The sequence below is a fragment of the Paroedura picta genome, chromosome 5, assembly GCF_049243985.1.
Source record: "Paroedura picta isolate Pp20150507F chromosome 5, Ppicta_v3.0, whole genome shotgun sequence".
Taxonomy (NCBI): Eukaryota; Metazoa; Chordata; class Lepidosauria; order Squamata; family Gekkonidae; genus Paroedura; species Paroedura picta.
Genome location: NC_135373.1, coordinates 125,848,467 through 125,865,758, shown reverse-complemented (window position 1 = coordinate 125,865,758; position 17,292 = coordinate 125,848,467). Strand labels below are relative to the sequence as shown.

The window sequence follows — 17,292 nt, the reverse complement described above, 5'->3', positions numbered from 1 at the left end:
AGCTTCCCACCTCCTGAGGCAGCTCCTTCCACGGCTGAACTAGACTCCTAGAATCCTAGAGTGGGAAGGTGCCATAGAGGCCATCTAGTCCCACCCCCTGCTCAGTGCAGGATCAGCCTCCAGCATCCAGGAGAAGGATCTGTCCAGCCGCTGCTTGAAGACCACTAGTGAGGGGGAGCTCCCCACCTCCTTAGGCAGCCCATTCCAATGCTGAACTAGACTCATGGAATCCTAGAGTGGGAAGGGGCCATAGAGGCCATCTAGTCCCACCCCCTGCTCAGTGCAGGGTCAGCCTCAAGCATCCAGGAGAAGGATCTGTCCAGCTGCTGATTGAAGACAGCCAGTGAGAGGGAGCTCCCCACCTCCTCAGGCAGCCCATTCCAATGCTGAACTAGACTCATGGAATCCTAGAGTGGGAAGGGGCCATAGAGGCCATCTAGTCCCACCCCCTGCTCAGTGCAGGGTCAGCCTCAAGCATCCAGGAGAAGGATCTGTCCAGCTGCTGATTGAAGACAGCCAGTGAGAGGGAGCTCCCCACCTCCTCAGGCAGCCCCTTCCACGGCTGAACTAGACTCCTAGAATCCTAGAGGGGGAAGGGGCCATGAAGGCCATCTAGTCCCACCCCCTGCTCAATGCAGGATCAGCCTAAAGCATCCAGGAGAAGGATCTGTCCAGCTGCTGCTTGAAGACGGCCAGTGAGGGGGAGCTCCCCACCTCCTTAGGCAGCCCATTCCAATGCTGAAGTAAACTCCTAGAATCTCAGAGTGGGAAGGGGCCACAAAGGCCATCTAGTCTCACCCCCTCCTCAATGCAGGATCAGCCTAAAGCATCCAGGATGAGGTTTCTCAGTGCTAAAAAAGTTGAGAAAGCCTGGTTTAATCTGTTGCATATCATACAGAAATATTCTAATTATAATAATACAAATTCTGAAGTGTAGCCCCTTTTCTGCATTCCTCCTGTCTTTTTATTATATTAAAGTTGGGTGAGATTTTAGGGTGACTGGAGCTGGGGTGGGTCACCTGATCCATGTCCTAAATGTAAAATAACCCCCTTATAACCTGCGCAGAAGGCTCCTCAGGGAGCGTTTAGCCGTGTCTGAACCAACTCTGCTCACCAGCTGTGGAGTGAGAGTAATATTTTGGGGTCTCCAAGGAAGCATCGCTGAACGCTGGAGCGTCTGCAATTTCTCAAATCACGCAATAGGAATTTCTTGTCCAGAGGTGCTGACTTCTTGTCAGAGGCAGCTATTCTAAGAAACCGAAACCAATATTGCTGTCCTTCTGTGGAATTGAAATCAGTTGCTGGGTTGAAAATTGGAGATTTCTCAAGTACTTCCAGTGATAGGAAGGGAGGAAGCGGGGGACAGACCACGTGGGCAATGCACCATTCGGAAATCAGGAAGAGATGTCTCTGTCGCATTTAGAGCTGCAGGGGTCAAAGCAAGCAGCTGCTAGGGCCACTGGCCACGAAATCCGCTAGAGGAGAGGCCCCCAACCACAGCGATAAGGCACTGAAGTGAGAGCCAGTTTGGTGTCGTGGTTAGGAGTGCGGACTTCTAATCTGGTGAGCCAGGTTTGATTCCACACTCCTCCACATGTAGAAGAAGAAGAGTTGGTTCTTATATGCCGCTTTTCCCTACCCAAAGGAGGCTCAAAGCGGCTTACAGTCGCCTTCCCTTTCCTGCAGCTAGTTGGGTGACCTTGGGCTCCTCACAGCACTGAGAAAGGCGTTTTTACTGACCAATAATCTCAGGGCTCTCTCAGCCTCACCCACCTCACAGGGTGTCTGTTGTGGGGAGAGGAAAGGGAAGGCGAATGGAAGCCACTTTGAGACTCCTTTGGGGAGAGAAAAGCGGCATATAAGAACCAACTCTTCTTCTTCAGTAATATCAGGGCTCTCTCAGCCTCACCCACCTCACAGGGTGTCTGTTGTGGGGAGAGGAAAGGGAAGGCGAATGGAAGCCGCTTTGAGACTCCTTCAGGTAGAGAAAAGCGGCATATAAGAACCAACTCTTCTTCTTCAGTAATATCAGGGCTCTCTCAGCCTCACCCACCTCACAGGGTGTCTGTTGTGGCGAGAGGAAAGGGAAGGTGACTGTAAGCCTCTTTGAGACTCCTTCAGGTAGAGAAAAGCGGCATCTAAGAACCAACTCTTCTTCTTCAGTAATATCAGGGCTCTCTCAGCCTCACCCACCTCACAGGGTGTCTGTTGTGGCGAGAGGAAAGGGAAGGTGACTGTAAGCCTCTTTGAGACTCCTTCAGGTAGAGAAAAGCGGCATCTAAGAACCAACTCTTCTTCTTCAGTAATATCAGGGCTCTCTCAGCCTCACCCACCTCACAGGGTGTCTGTTGTGGGGAGAGGAAAGGGAAGGCGAATGGAAGCCGCTTTGAGCCTCCTTTGGGGAGAGAAAAGCGGCATATAAGAACCAACTCTTCTTCTTCTTCTTCCGTAATCTCAGGGCTCTCTCAGCCTCACCTCCCTCACAGGGTGCCTGTTGTGGGGAGAGGAAAGGGAAGGCGACTGTAAGCCGCTTTGAGACTCCTTTGGGGAGAGAAAAGCGGCATATAAGAACCAGCTCTTCTTCTTCTTCAGTAATATCAGGGCTCTCTCAGCCTCACCTCCCTCACAGGGTGCCTGTTGTGGGGAGAGGAAAGGGAAGGCGACTGTAAGCTGCTCTGAGACTTCTTCGGGCAGAGAAAAGCGGCATATAAGAACCAACTCTTCTTCTTCTATATTGGCATGTAAAAATCAACTTCTTCTATATTGGTTTAGCACTGTAGCGCTCAGCTCAGAATATCTGAAAAAATCCCCTGAGGAAGATTTCGGGGCAAAAAAGAGCATCGAGGTAAGGGATTTTGTCAGCATAGCAGTTCCGAGATGGTTCGTGAGCAGGAAGAAATTTGCTATACGAGCTGTCCACCCCCCCCCCCCCAGCAACATTTCATATTCGGTCTTGCTCTTTCCCTGCTGACTTCCAACCTCCAGGGGGTTTCCAGTACCGAGTTCAAATCCCTGGGCGCCTGTGAGAATCCTCTTAACGTTGATAACATTGATTAAATTGAAAGGGTACAGAGGAGAGCGACGAAGATGATCTGGGGCCAAGGGACCAAGCCCTTTGAAGATAGGTTGAGGGACTTGGGAATGTTCAGCCTGGAGAAAAGGAGGTTGAGAGGGGACATGAGAGCCCTCTTTAAGTATTTGAAAGGTTGTCACTTGGAGGAGGGCAGGATGCTGTTTCTGCTGGCTGCAGAGGAGAGAACACGCAGTAATGGGTTTAAACTTCAAGTACAACGATATAGGCTAGATATCAGGGGGAAAAATCTTCACAGTCAGAGTAGTTCAGCAGTGGAATAGGCTGCCTAAGGAGGTGGTGAGCTCCCCCTCACTGGCAGTCTTCAAGCAAAGGTTGGATACACACTTTTCTTGGTTGCTTTAGGATGCTTAGGGCTGATCCTGCGTTGAGCAGGGGGTTGGACTAGATGGCCTCTATGGCCCCTTCCAACTCTATGATTCTATGATTCTATGATTCTCTCTTCTCTGGCGAGAGGGAAGTGGCGTGTTCCAGATGTGGAACTTCACCGCTGTGCTCTTAACAGCTGTAACTGTCGCTGCCAGTGTATGTTCTGAATCGGAGCCAGGCTGAGTTGAGGAGTGGCCATCCCCTGAACCGTCTGCCGATGAAGCAGCCGTCTCTCCAGGTGCTCTGATGCCGCAGGACATGGATGTCCTCTGATGTTGAGAAGGCCTACGGAGGACCATGGTGTCGCTTTACGTCCTGTCTGCTGAATTCCGGCCACAAGCAACCGAATCCTGATGTCCGCCTTGCCGTTAGGGAGGCTCTCTCATTGTCGTGGTTGCGTTCAAGGCTAGGCCTGGTGGTTGCTGACACAGTCTCCGGTCTCACACAAGCAAAGGTAATGGGTCAGCTGTCATGTTCAGGCCAGTGTCTGGCACGGTGACTCCATATGTGAGTTCCTGGGAGGCCCAGAGGCAATAACCAGGTGATAAAATAATAATGCGGAATTAGTTAACCATGTAGCTAATATTAGCTATCTGCAGGTCTGGCGTTCTGTCCAAGGGAGCAGGGAAGACTGGGGTTTAAGATCAATTCTCCTGGAGAAGATGACTGCTTAGGAAGGTGCACTCTCTAGGCATTATACCCCACTGAAGTACTTCCTGTCTCCAAACCACACCCTTCTCAGGATCCACCCCAAGCCTCCAGTTAACCTGGAGCTGGAATCCTACAAAAGTGACAGGCATAGGAAGGTTCAGCATCTAATATATGACCCTCAACAGTGACCTTAGCCCTTGATTAGTTATTTTTTAAAGAAAGTGGGTGGGACTTTTAGTTGGCATATGCAAGATTAGTTAATATGCATAATTCAGAATCATATGAAGAATGTCCTACAGGGGGCACCAGAGGAGATGTGGGCTTAGCATAGTTTAGGAACTTCCTGATGTTTTGCAAGTAATCTCCAGTGTCCTGATTGGCTCATTTGGAGATTTCCTGCTCCTTTTCCTTCCTGCTTGCCTCCAGAACTGTCAGAAGGAATGCAGAACAACAGTGTCAATAGCAGACAAAACTCACAACCAGGCTTCTATAGAAAGAAAGCTTTCATTGGAAGTAGATCTGAACACTTAAACATCTGAAGTCAAGACTGTTCGATACCGGGGATGCAAGCAGTTATCAATACAATTCTCCCGCCAAAACCCAAGCGTTCCCAAGGGGAGGGGGGTCACCCTCTCACCCAGGTGCCATCCCAGGCTTCCTGCCAAAGTGTCTCAGTTAGCACGGCCTTGGTCAGCCCGGCGCCCCAGGCTGCAGATAAGATGTTTACAGGGACACTGGCAACAATGTATCACAGCAGGGGGGACATGCAGTGTGAAAGCAGAGGGATCAAAGGCAGGCGGGGATCAAAGAGACACTACTGAGTCATAAGCATTTTGGTTACATGGGAAAGGTAGCAAGAGCACAGCACACAAAGATGGAGTCCCTCAGGTCCAGTGGAATCAAACATGGCAGAGAGCAGGGGACTGATCCTGACAAACAGTTATTTAGTCGGCCTGTAGGACTCTCTCTCCCTCTCCTTTCTTTCTGCACAAAGTTGTTTCTCTTCCCAATAAAACTTTAAGCTGCTTGGCGTACTTTAAGCTGCTTGGCGTACAATAATCTTTAAGCTGCTTGGCGTACCGCTATTCTTCAGATATTGAAACTCTGCCGAGACTTTTGACCCACAAGATTTCTGATTCCCGATTGGAAATTTAATTGCGAAATTTAATTGCAATATTTTTTAAGTTGCTTTGGTGGCCGTTGCCACCTCTGCCCAAGGATCTTCAGCCATTTTGCTGCTGATGTTACGCCACGTGCAGGTCTGTAAGGACACGTGGCTAAATTTAGTTGTGGGGAATTCACTGGTAGAGGCACCAAGAGGCAGCGTAGCGTAACGCGAGATCTTTTACTGCACAGTTTACTGGGTGATTACGTCACTGAGTTAGAACCGAGGCAGACAACGATCTAAACATGGAAGGATTTTATTAACACGCACTAATTAGACAAAAGACAACACATGCGCACTCTAGCATAGAAATCTATGTTCCTAGCCACTAGCACACAAGAAAAAGGCTTATAGGGAAGGAACCTATACTAAGGGTAGATTGAGGGTGGTATCTACTTGTCTTCTAGGTGGAGCAGAGTTCCAGAGGTGCGGGTAAGTGATTTCGGGCGATGGATGAGGGACCAAGACAAGTGTTGGACAGTGTTTCTGTAGCCTGGAAACTGATTGCCCTTTGTGGCTGTGTTAGCCTGATATTTAAAGGAAATTTGTGACCTGAGGTGATAGGGGGCTGATCCTACCTGGTCCAGGGCTTGGGCAAAGAGTTTGATGGTCTGTAACGATCATGGCTGGGTCCCAACAAAGAAACGGGTTGCTGAGACAAAGAAACTAGCTGCTGGGAATATGAAGAAATATTTCCTGTCTAGAAGGGCTGATGGCCCATTTCTGGCCCATCCTGGATGATTGCTTGGGCCTGGGGATAGTGGTAAGGGAAAGGACAAAGGACAAATCTTGGATTAGATTTGGTGTTGAAAGAGAGTGGCCAGTTCCCTTTACGAGGCAATGTGCCTGGCTGGCTGAAGGGATGTTTTGGGTGGGATGCCTTTGTCTCTCTGCACTTGCCAGGTGTGCTGACAAACTCCTCTTTTGTTTGCAGGCAAGTAGGTTGGGGGAAGCCTAACTCCAAATCCTGCTTGAGAGAAAAAAGTGGATTATATCTGCTCTCCCATTACGCTTTGCAAGGCTTGACCTGGCTTTCTCTCTCTGGTGCGGGAGTGTCAGGAAGGGTTGGCACAGGTGTGCCATTCTGCAGTGGAGGGGTGGCGGCCCATGTAACACTGGCTCCACCTCCTGTGGCAGCCATCTTCTGGCTCCACCTGCCATGCTGAGTCCAAGTCCTAAGGGAACTCACAGGCTCAATAAGGCTGGAGATCCCAGCAGTAGATTTCATTGTGGGTAGCGTCGGCCCTTCCACAAGTCCTGTTTGCCCAGCATGCTGGCAAAATGAGGACCAGGATGTCGTCACAATCGTTAGAACGGTGAAACCCTTAAGATTCCACTGCTCTAGGTAACCCCCTTGGGTAGCAGCATGGCCTTCTTCCCCATATCCTGCGACCCACTCGTCTGTACTGGAGGTTTGGGAATGATTTGATACACTCAACAGTCAAGACTTAGACAGCTATGTCCTACTCAGGGTCAGTTCTTGTATTTCTGAGATATCCTCCCCCCCTTGGCCCTGTTGGGTTTTCTCAAATGTCTCTTGGGGTCCCAGCATTCCCTTGATAATGTTTTAAAGCAAGGAAACCCGATTAAACTTCAGGAAGGAGCGGTGCATTGTGGGTAAGGGCCCGTCCACCGAAGATCTCTCCGGAAGGCGGCTTAGCCTTCCGGAACATTCTACTCCAGCGTTCCCGTCTTGCCGTTAATATTGGGATGGGAGCCCTTGAAACAAATTGTCCCAAGCTCTTTTCTCTAGGAACCAGATGGCACAAACTGCAGTTCCTGGTAGAGTAGCCACCCTCCCGGCGGTAAGAGCCCAAAATGCAAAATGGGGCATGCAGAGTATTGCAGTAGTACAAACTCACTGCGTAGTAAGAACACAACTAGGTGAGAGTTTATACATCGTGCAAAAGATCCCCCACTATGACAACTGATAGGAACAGAGATCTGTTCGCCTGGAGAAAAAATGGCCACATTGGAAGGAAGACCTTATGGCCTACTGAAATATCTTCTCAAAAAATGCCCTCCTTAGGCTCCAGTCCAAAATCTCCAGGTATTTCCCAGCCTTAGTTCCTGCTGCTAGTGTTGTTCAAAAAGGTGGCCACGGGATTCCAGAATGCTAATCAGGTGGGTCCAGGTTCTTAGAATTTTGCCTGGGCCAGCCAACTCAGCCAGAGAAGGTGGAGTTCTCAGTATTCTGTTCAAGGCAGGATTTAGGTGAAGAGAGTCCCTGGGCTATTCCATTTGTGAGGCCCCCCAATCCCTGCCCACCCTCACAACTAAAGGAAGAGTCAAGAAGATTGTGGTGGAATGGGCCACCTGCCCAGCCCTGTTCTAGCCTTCCACCTGTTTCCCTGGGTGGGGCCTATCTCGCCTTCTTTGTTGCTGTCACCACTTACTAACTTGAGTAACCCTTCCCGAGGGACAGTGTGACCCCTCAGCTAAATTCCTACTGTTTTGGTTTTAAAACACTGAATCTTTGGGCCCTGCCTGGAAAGTTGGCAACCAGTTTTGCCATGTTCCCCTTCTCCTGAGTCCTCCCAACATGCTAGCACTACTTTTCCAAGGAGACTAAGTGGTCAAGAATACCAATCACTTTTTTATACAAAAAAACTCAAGTTTGTTTAACTATTTACACCTTAAAATTTGTAAATGGCCACCATTTCTGCATGAGGAATCTGCCCCTGGACAGCCTCTGGCTGCTGGTGAGTTTTAGAGCTCCCTCCACATGATGTCGCCTGCATTTCGAGGCTGTCCAGGGGCTGGCTCAAGTTTTGCCCAGATTTGCCTTGGGATGAGTGAAATTGCAAAAAGTGGATTTACCACTTTTATCCCGGAACCAGGGGCAAGCCCGTATGAAGGGTGAAAGGCACCGTAGTCTGTGCAGTGTTGTCACACCCTTGCACCCGCCCTCCCCTCTCCATTTCCTGCTCCGAATAATTTATTTTTGTGGTCTGTGTTGACCACAAAACTACATTGTCAAAGGTAAAATAAAAATCTTCTTTAAAGTGTCCACAGTCTTTTGGGGATCAGGCAAGCAAAACACAGCCCCCTTCTTTTTGGAGCTGGGGAACGAAAGGGGAAAGGTGTGTGTGTGATCAAGTAGTTTCCCCCCAATCACCCAGGCACGCAGGCCCCTTGTTTTAAACCCTTCTGTTTACACAGAATGATTTTTGGGCTCCAGTCTCCCATGTGCAGCCCCTCAAGAATCCACCCAGACATGCCCTCCACGTGAAACTCCCCATGGCTCAGGTGGTGACCCATCCACACACTCACCAAATGCATCATGGTTGTTCTGATCTCTGAACAGGAGAGTGAATTTACTCCGCAAAACTGATTTTGCTCTGCACGGTGAACTGCCTCTTCGGTGCTTTAAGCGTCTTTTAAGCGTTGTTTCTGAAAGAAGCTTTTCACTGATTCATTTCTCTCCTGCCTGTCTCACGTGAACTATTAGCCATGCAGAAAAGTTCTTTAGTTATGCAGATTAGTGACTGCATTAGAGAACAAAGCGGAGTTGGCAAAACTACAGGGGTCAGGGCTATGAATTGTTCCATGCAGAGAGCATTGCAACGTAGTTTTTCAAACAGACTATATTCAATGCGGAACAACGATTGTAGTATAATACAGCGGCCTAAACTGGTTGTTTTTTAAACTGTTTTATTTGGCTCCGTGCAAAATACCTCCAGGATGGCATGCTATCCTCCTATCCTTCTGCTAAAACGTAACTTTTCTGATGTTGCTCATCAGGTAAAAAAAAAAACAATAAATAAAATTCACAATTCGATGTATTTCTTGCTTTCACAACCTAGGTTAATTACGTTCGACATGTCGAGCCAATTCCAACTGAAGCATGAGAAAAATTATTCTTTCCGTCCGAACTTGGTAAGTAAAAGTCACCGGCTCCATTCCTATTGCCTCTGATAGCCAGGCGCTGGACAGTGGGAGACCCAGAGGCTAGGCCCCAGATCTGGCAAGGGAAGCTGGGACTCCTGACTCTCCCAGCGGGTCACTCCAGCAAAGATCCCTGACTCTCCCAGCGGGCCACTCCAGCAAAAGAGGTGGCAGTGGTTGAACAGAGAGAGAGAAGCCCCTCCAGGTGTTGGAAAAACTCAAACAGGAGAAAAACCTGCTTGCCCATGATTTGCCATCCTCCTCCTTTTACAATAGTGTGGCCAGGATGGTGGGGGTCTATGTGGTACAGGGAATCAACCACCAGTGTCAAAAGTTATAAAGTATTTATTTTAAAAGTAATGTTCACAAAAGTAATGTTTTAGCGCAGCTTCCACAAGGGTAGATTCAAGTGGGTCGCCGTGTTGGTCTGAAGTAGCACAACCAAATCAGAGTCCAGCAGCACCTTTAAAACCTACAAAGATTTATTCAGGGCGTGAGCTTTCGAGTGCAACCATCTTCCCCAGACTATGAACTTCCATCATGTCAGGGGGAATATAAAGCAAAAGTCAATTCTGAATTATCATATGGCTGTATTTGGATGTTGTGACACAGTTTACTAATTTAACATTTGCTGGCAGGGGCTCCTGGGAATTGTAGTCCATGGACATCTGGAGGACCACAGGTTGACTACCCCTGCTCTACTTAACCATCCCACTGTCTCTGAGAGCCAGTGTGGCTTAGTGGTTCAAAGTGGCAGCTTCTAATCTGGGAAACTGGGTTTGATTCTGGGCTATCCACAGTTCTCTCAGAGCTGTTCTTGCAGAGCAGTTCTCTCAGAGCTCTCTCAGCCTCACCTACCTCATAAGGTGCCTGTTACGGGGAGAGGAAGCAAAGGTGATTGTAATCCACTTTGAGACTCCTTTGGGCAGTGAAAAGCAGGGTATATATATATATATATATTTAAAAAACCTCTTCTTCTCCTTCTGCCCATTAGCATGTCTTAAGAAGTCACTGAGCTGAGGCTCGAAATCCACTGAGCTGACTTCCCCCTCCCTCCTGCCTGTTCTCTGCTCAGAGAGAAAAACTTTTAAAACTCAGAGGGAAGACTTGTTCAGTTCAAACCTCCAAAGGGGGGGGGGGGATAAGTTTCTTCACAGGGGTCTAAGCAGGAAGGTGTAATTCAGATATGTGTCCCTCAACTGTTAAATACATGGGAAATTGCAAGTGATAGAGGTCTACCAATCTCTCAGTTATAACATCCACTTTGGGGATGTAAATTGCCCTGAGAGCTGGAAGCTGAACTTCTTCATGAAGGCTTGGCTCGTAGTGATCCCTGTGCCAAAACTTCAATGTTTCTCAGCTCCTTCCCAAGAGCTGTGGCTGACCTCCCAGAAAGTCTTGTCCTGCCCAGCTATGGGCTTTCGCTGAGCTCTGGTGTCACAACTTTGTCTTTGTCTGTAAAATGAATCTGGCAGGGTTTCTTGAGGCAGAAGCAAAACAGCTTTTAGCACAAAGACAGCCAATTTGGTGTCTTGGTAAAGAGCAGCAGCCTCTAATCTGGACAGCCAGATTTAATCCCCCACTCCTCCTCCACATGCAGCCAGCTGAGGGACCTTGGGCCAGGCACAGTTCTCTCAGAGCTCTCTCAGCCTCACCTACCTCATAAGATGTTTGTTGTAGAGAGAGGAAGGGAAGACGATTGTCAGCCACTCTGAGAAACATGAGGCCTGGTGGGTGACCTTGGGCCAGGCACAGTTCTCTCAGAGCTCTCTCAGCCTCACCACCTCATAAGATGTCTGTTGTAGAGAGAGGAAGGGAAGGTGATTGTCAGCGACTTTGAGAAACATGAGGCCTGCTGGGTGATCTTGGGCCAGTCTCGGTTCTCTCAGAGCTCTCTCAGTCTCACCTACCTGTAAACCACTTTGAGACTCTTTTGGGTAGTAAAGTTTGGTGTGGTGGTTAGGAGTGTGGACTTCTAATCTGGCATGCCGGGTTCGATTCTGCGCTCCCCCACATGCAACCAGCTGGGTGACCTTGGGCTCGCCACGGCACTGATAAAGCTGTTCTGACCGGGCAGTGATATCAGGGCTCTCTCAGCCTCACCCACCCCACAGGGTGTCTGTTGTGGGGAGAGGAATGGGAAGGTGACTGTAAGCTGCTTTGAGCCTCCTTCGGGTAGGGAAAAGTGGCATATAAGAACCAACTCTTCTTCATCTTCTAAAAAGTGGGGTACAAAACCTCCAGATTTTCTTGTTTTAGCAGAAACAGCTGGACAGGCCAGAAATCAACTAGCTGGGATAGAACATGGGAAAGGGGAGGACCGGCATGGCAGGGAAAGTCAAAGGAAAGTCAAAGGACATGCCTGCAGCCACCCACTGATTGATGGGAGGGTCCTCCTTATCTGTACCGAAATAGGAAATCCAGAAAAGATTCATCAGAACAACCCTGCTGGGTGGGTCAGATCAATGGTCTAGCTAATACAGCATCCTGTATCACACAGCGGTCAACTCAGACACAACTCGGCGCTCCTGCCAGCCCATGCTGGCTCATGGTCATTGTAGTCCATGGACATCTGGAGAGCCACAGTTTGGCATCCATCCCCTGCAGTAGAGTCAACATGTGAGAGAACATGAGACAAACAGAGTGAAACGCAGTCCTTTCTCTGCTCCTGGGCAGGTCCGTTACTTCATGCCTATGACGGATGCTGAGTTTCAGGAACGCCTGGATCGACACAAGGGAGAGATCACTGTCATGATGAGATCGTCGGAGTTCAATCAGGACAAGACTGCCTTGATTGTGACTAACAACCCTCTTCCTGTCCTCTTTTCGGGTCGACGACTCACGACAACGCCTTTCCTCTTTTTCCCTGAAGAACTTTTAGGGAAGGTAGACTTTTTTCTTTTGAGGGGGGAAACGGGAACGTGGCTAGGGGTATCCAGCCAGTCGAGAAAAAGGGAGGAGAGATTTAACCCAGAAACATGGATTAAGAGCCAAAGGATAAAGAGATTAAAATATCAAGGTCTAATATATTCTCAAATTCTCCACATATGAAGAAGGGATCAATTATATGAAAGATACATGTCTTCATTGCAAAATGATTTAAAAAACAATTTGTAACCCCAAATGATACCCTCAAAACAGAATGAAATTATTCAGTATTCTCAAATATTTAGTAATAATGTATTTTTCATATAATTGATAGTTTTTTGGTATGTGGAGAATATGAATTATTAAGCCTTTATATTTTGATTTCTTTAACCTTTGGGTTCTAGAATTCCCATCTACCCACTCACTTATGGGGGAAGACCTCCAACCAATTGCAGCCCACGGCTGCCGATGCTTAGCCAATTAACTGGTAGAAACAGGCCGACAAGAGGGTACAATAATTCTGGGTAGAAAAAATGAGAACAGTCTTGTCCGCTTACAGGAAGTTCTGGTCATAGAGTTTCTGACCCTTCCTAGAGCTACACGGAACTCACAAGGGTAACTCTAGCAGCTCCCAGAATCTATATGATCTTACCATAGAGTTTCTGGCAATTGTTAGAACTTTTTAAATTCACTTCCAGGTGGCTCTACGAATCACCAAGAACTCTATGATCAGAACTTCCTGTGAGCAGCTGAGGCCTTATTTCACTTCCACACCAGAGGGGGGGGGGGGTTGTCGCCCTACAACCTTCTTGTCTTGTAACCATGTTGGGTTCATGTTCAAATTTCTAGATTCGTGACTTGGTGCTTAAATGCTCTCAATAATCTGCCCAATTTCAATTAACTGATTTAATTAATAAGATTACATGAGAAGAAAAGATCTTTATTCAGCAGCTGCAGAATAAGAGACTTCTGTCCAAAATCACTAAACATAAATCCCCAAAATCAAAACGCAACCAATATGTATACATATCTATTGCCCGAAAACCTCTCCAACTTCCTCCAGAAACACGGCCCAATCCAAGCAAGCCGTGCACGTGCTTTATCATTTTCTTTCTCCAACCAAATCAGTGAAATTAGATTTAATGCCTAACTCAGGAATGTTCCTTTGCCTTGCTAGTGAGACGTAACTCATGTCAAGGACAGGTCTTGACAGGTCAGACTAAACAATCAACTCAGACAATTCTTATCTAGTTGTGCTGTTCACTGTTGAATGTACAGGGACCTTTCCTACGTTTACATTAATTAATTATGAAAACCTGGTTTGTCATCTCCAGCTCTGAAGGTTGACCTAGTTTAATAAATTTCTTATTGTTTTTTAATTTAAGCCATTTCAGCCCTATACCTGGCTTAGCGGCAGGCACCTGCCATGCATGCATACAGAAGGGCCCTGGTCCATTCCTTTGCTTATCCAGTTAAATGATCTCAAGTAACACAGTTTAGGGAAGACTTTTCTCCCTTTAGAGACCTTGGAGAACCACTTCCCATTACAGCAGACAGCGCAGAGATACATGGAACATTGTACTGATTTGCTTGAAGGGAGATTCATACAGTTAAGGCCAAGAGGAAGAAGAATGACCCAGATTTACAATGCTGAAAAGGGTTGGTCTTACCTTAAAAGCATTAACAGAAGAGGCTGCCTTCTGGATCAGACCAGTGAAGGTCCATCTAGTCCAGCCTCCCATCTCACACAGTGGCCAACCAGTTCCGCAGGAGGGCCAGCAACAGGGCAGAGAGGCCTTCCCCTGAGAAGATGCTCAGAAGATCCCTGCTGGGTCAGACCAGGGAGGGTCTGTCCAGGCCAGCCTCCCGTCTCTCACAGGGGCCAGCCGGTTCCTCTGCAGGGCCAAGAACAAGGCAGAGAGGCTGAGGTCTTCATAAGAGCATTGGAAGACCTCTGCTGGATCAGACCAGTGAAGGTCCATCTAGTCTAGTATCCTGCCTCACACAGTGGCCAGCCAGTTCCTTACATCATTCTAGCCAAGTTATTATTCATTATTTTTCATAGTCGTTCACTTTTTGGAGAATTCTTTTCAGTTAGTTTGTTGTTCCTTCCCTCGAGGAACTTGTTAATATTATCCCTTTGTTAGGCAAGATTAGCATTCTTGCATACTACCATTTTAAAATTAAAAACTGCAGAATCTTGAGACTTTAAATCACGTTGTTTCTCCTCAATTATTCAGGTCCACTGTAGAAGCTACTTTGCAAAACGAGGGGCTACCGGATCCTCGTTTGGACTAACCTGTTGAACTGCTGCCTGAATTATTTCTCGCATCACATTTGTAGGATTGGTGTATTATTGCACACTAATTTACAATATAATGTATTTCTAATTGTCCTTATGATACTCTGTAAATGACTATTTGACACTTTCAGAAGCATTGTTTATACGAGGGGTAGTCAAACTGCAGCCCTCCAGATGTCCATGGACTACAATTCCCAGGAGCCCCTGCCAGCAAACGCTGGCAGGGGCTCCTGGGAATTGTAGTCCATGGACATCTGGAGGACCGCAGTTTGACTACCCCTGGTTTATACCGTCCGAGTCACGATTAAATAGTTCTCTCACCTGGGCTGGTTGTTTTTTCCATTGTGGATCCTGCTGAATTCAGATCAATTTGAACTCAGGTCTTCAGATCGATTTGAAGTTGGGAGAAGTTTTTGGTGCTCTGGGTCTTGCAGTGACTCACTAGCCACACTACAAAGGGCACCCATGCGGAGACCGGTAGGTTCCGGATTCAAGTCTAGCCCGCCACTGACTATGCCGTCCATCTACTGTGGCCAAGGTTGGATGGAAAAGGAACTGCTCTTTACGTATTTCCTTTCCTGCCCCCTCTTCCCCATAGACCAAATGTAGTCAGAAGCCGTACTGTTTACCCCCGCTGAAAGAGTCGCAGAAGCACCTGGTTGTCCCAGGTCTGAGAAAGCCCGGAAAACCTTTGCCTTTCAGGTAAGAGTCCCTATTTTTATTTACCTAGGGGGAGTAGAAGAGCCAGATAATAAGGGCTAAAGAGGACCAGGATGGTGTCAGACTAGGATCACAGAATCATCGAATCATAGTGTTGTGACTGACCTCCAGGGTCATCTAGTCCAACCCCCTGCAGAATACAATAAACTCACAACTACAGGGAGATCCAGATTCGATTTCTCCCACAGAGGCTTGCTGAGGGATCTTGAGCTAGAGAGCCAAAATCCAGGCATTTCTGTTGTAATTGCCATGAGCAAGTAATTGGGTGAAGTCAGCTTCTATTTGCCCCTGTTAATAGAAGAAGAAGAGTTGGTTCTTATATGCTGCTTTTCTCTACCCAAAGGAGTCTCAAAGGGGCTTCCAATCCGCTTCCCTATCCTCGCCCCACCACAGACACCCTGTGAGGCAGGTGAGGCTGAGAGAGCCCCGACGTTGCTGCTCTGTGAGAACTGCTTCTAACAGGACTGTGACTAGCTCAAGGTCACCCAGCTGGCTGCATGTGGGGGAGGAGCAGGGAATCAAACCCAGCTTCCCAGATTAGAAAGTCCACACTTGTAACCACTACACCAAGCTGGCTCTTGATAATAATAATAATATTGACTTTTCTTGGTTGAAACAGGGCAGGCAACGCCAGATAAAAACAATACAGTAATAATCATACAATACAATACAATAATATTGCTAATGCAGTCTTGGGCTGTGTCAACTGAGGCATCACATCAAAATTGCAAGACGTCATCGTTACAGATGTATACCGTATTCACCAGACCCTGCTTTCTTTACTGTGTGCAGTTCTGGTTTTAGATTTCGGATGGCTCTTTAACCCCAGTCCCATTGCCTTGTTTCCTGACTCCTTCTTTGTGATCCGCCTTGAATCCGAGTAAGAAAGGCGAACTACAAGTGTCGTGAAATAAATCATTCTCCAGGAGTTTCCTGGCCTTGAGTGCCTAGAAAAGTTCCTGGAAGACTATAGCTCCAGGGGACGCTGAAAAATCCACAAAACTTTATCTCAGGTTTACTCAGCCAGGGTTTCGTGACCCACCTCCCTTCCCCTAATGGCCCGTGATGGGCCTGGAGGGGGTGGGAAGGGGAGGGGTCCCGGGTGGGCATGTCCACAGCTCTGCTTCCCAACCAGATTCGGCACGATTGCACCAGGTCTGGGGTTTCTCGAAGCCTGAAGGTCGTTTCAGGGGGTTCCCAACAGTAAAAAAGTGGAGAAAAGGAGGTGGATCTGCTTTTGCTGTTATAATCAGATACCCCCCTCCACGCCTGGAAAAATCAGCCCTGGATCTCGCTGTGTCCTACATTTGGACTTCTGCCTGAATAAATGTCCTGTGTCCCGCCGAACAGGTTTGCGACCGCCAAAGACTTCAAGAGCGAAGCCAAGTTTTCGAAAGTTTACGCCGAGCGGCAGCTGCTGCAGAAGTACCCCCAGTTGCTTACCCACTGGTTTCCTAGATTAGGTAAGAAGTTATCCGTTCCTCCTTGGAGGAAAAGGCCATTCATATTTATTAACGTCTGAGGGGGTTCTTGTGTTTCTCTGTCGTCTGCTGACACCTTGAAAGATCTCTCTGTTTTTTAATATGGAGGCTGAGGCTCTCTCCTGACTCCAGCCTTAACAGAACTATCTGCACTATTTTTGGGGGGAGGGGGTTTATTAAGGGTTAACTGATAGGTCATTCAGTTTAAAGGTAAAGGTAAAGGTAAAGGTAAAGGTAAAGGTAAAGGTAAAGGTACCCCCTGTGCAAGCACCGAGTCATGTCTGACCCTTGGGGTGACGCCCTCCAGCGTTTTCATGGCAGACTCAATACGGGGTGGTTTGCCAGTGCCTTCCCCAGTCATTACCGTTTACCCCCCAGCAAGCTGGGTCCTCATTTTACCGACCTCGGAAGGATGGAAGGCTGAGTCAAGGACGTTCAAAAATGCAACCAACACAATGAACTGTGATGCTTCTGGAGGGGGACACATTTCCTCTTGATGAAGCATGGATGGGACCTTTCTCACCACTCTCTTCCGATGGGTTTTGCTTCCAGAGACCAAGAAAAGACAACCCCTTCCCAGCATCGAAGGTCTTCGAATGTCCGCCCAGTGGGAACCGTTGACCCTGACGTGCCTGGCGGAAATGAAGCCCACCCTTCCGGCCCCCGGGGACGATGGCTTCCGATACGGCCAGGCCCCGCTGTGGATCGTCAACAGATCCGTTGTCAAATAAAGCCCTGGGTCCCCTTGTTGCATCCG

At 48.0% G+C, this 17,292-nt stretch overlaps 1 protein-coding gene across 2 annotated transcripts; it reads left to right on the top strand.

Moving 5' to 3' along the window:
- The first annotated feature begins 3,578 nt into the window (after positions 1 to 3,578).
- Positions 3,579 to 17,292, top strand: TSGA13 (testis specific 13). 2 transcript variants are annotated; one of them, XM_077340972.1, is made up of 6 exons: positions 3,579 to 3,914; positions 9,083 to 9,155; positions 11,841 to 12,050; positions 14,933 to 15,036; positions 16,405 to 16,517; positions 17,088 to 17,292. In XM_077340972.1, exons 2-6 carry the CDS (start codon positions 9,099 to 9,101, stop codon positions 17,264 to 17,266), a joined length of 663 nt encoding a protein of 220 aa, XP_077197087.1. In that variant the 5' UTR covers positions 3,579 to 3,914; positions 9,083 to 9,098; the 3' UTR covers positions 17,267 to 17,292. The 2 variants fall into 2 exon arrangements, with proteins under 2 accessions (XP_077197087.1, XP_077197086.1); XM_077340971.1 differs by lacking the exon at positions 3,579 to 3,914 and adding an exon at positions 6,625 to 6,748.

Bases quoted from the DNA above. Each gene is read 5' to 3' on its own strand.
- TSGA13 (XM_077340971.1), top strand. The intron at 12,051-14,932 runs GTAGACTTTTTT...TCTTCCCCATAG, and splicing joins CTGAAGAACTTTTAGGGAAG to ACCAAATGTAGTCAGAAGCC. The intron at 16,518-17,087 runs GTAAGAAGTTAT...TTTTGCTTCCAG, and splicing joins CCACTGGTTTCCTAGATTAG to AGACCAAGAAAAGACAACCC.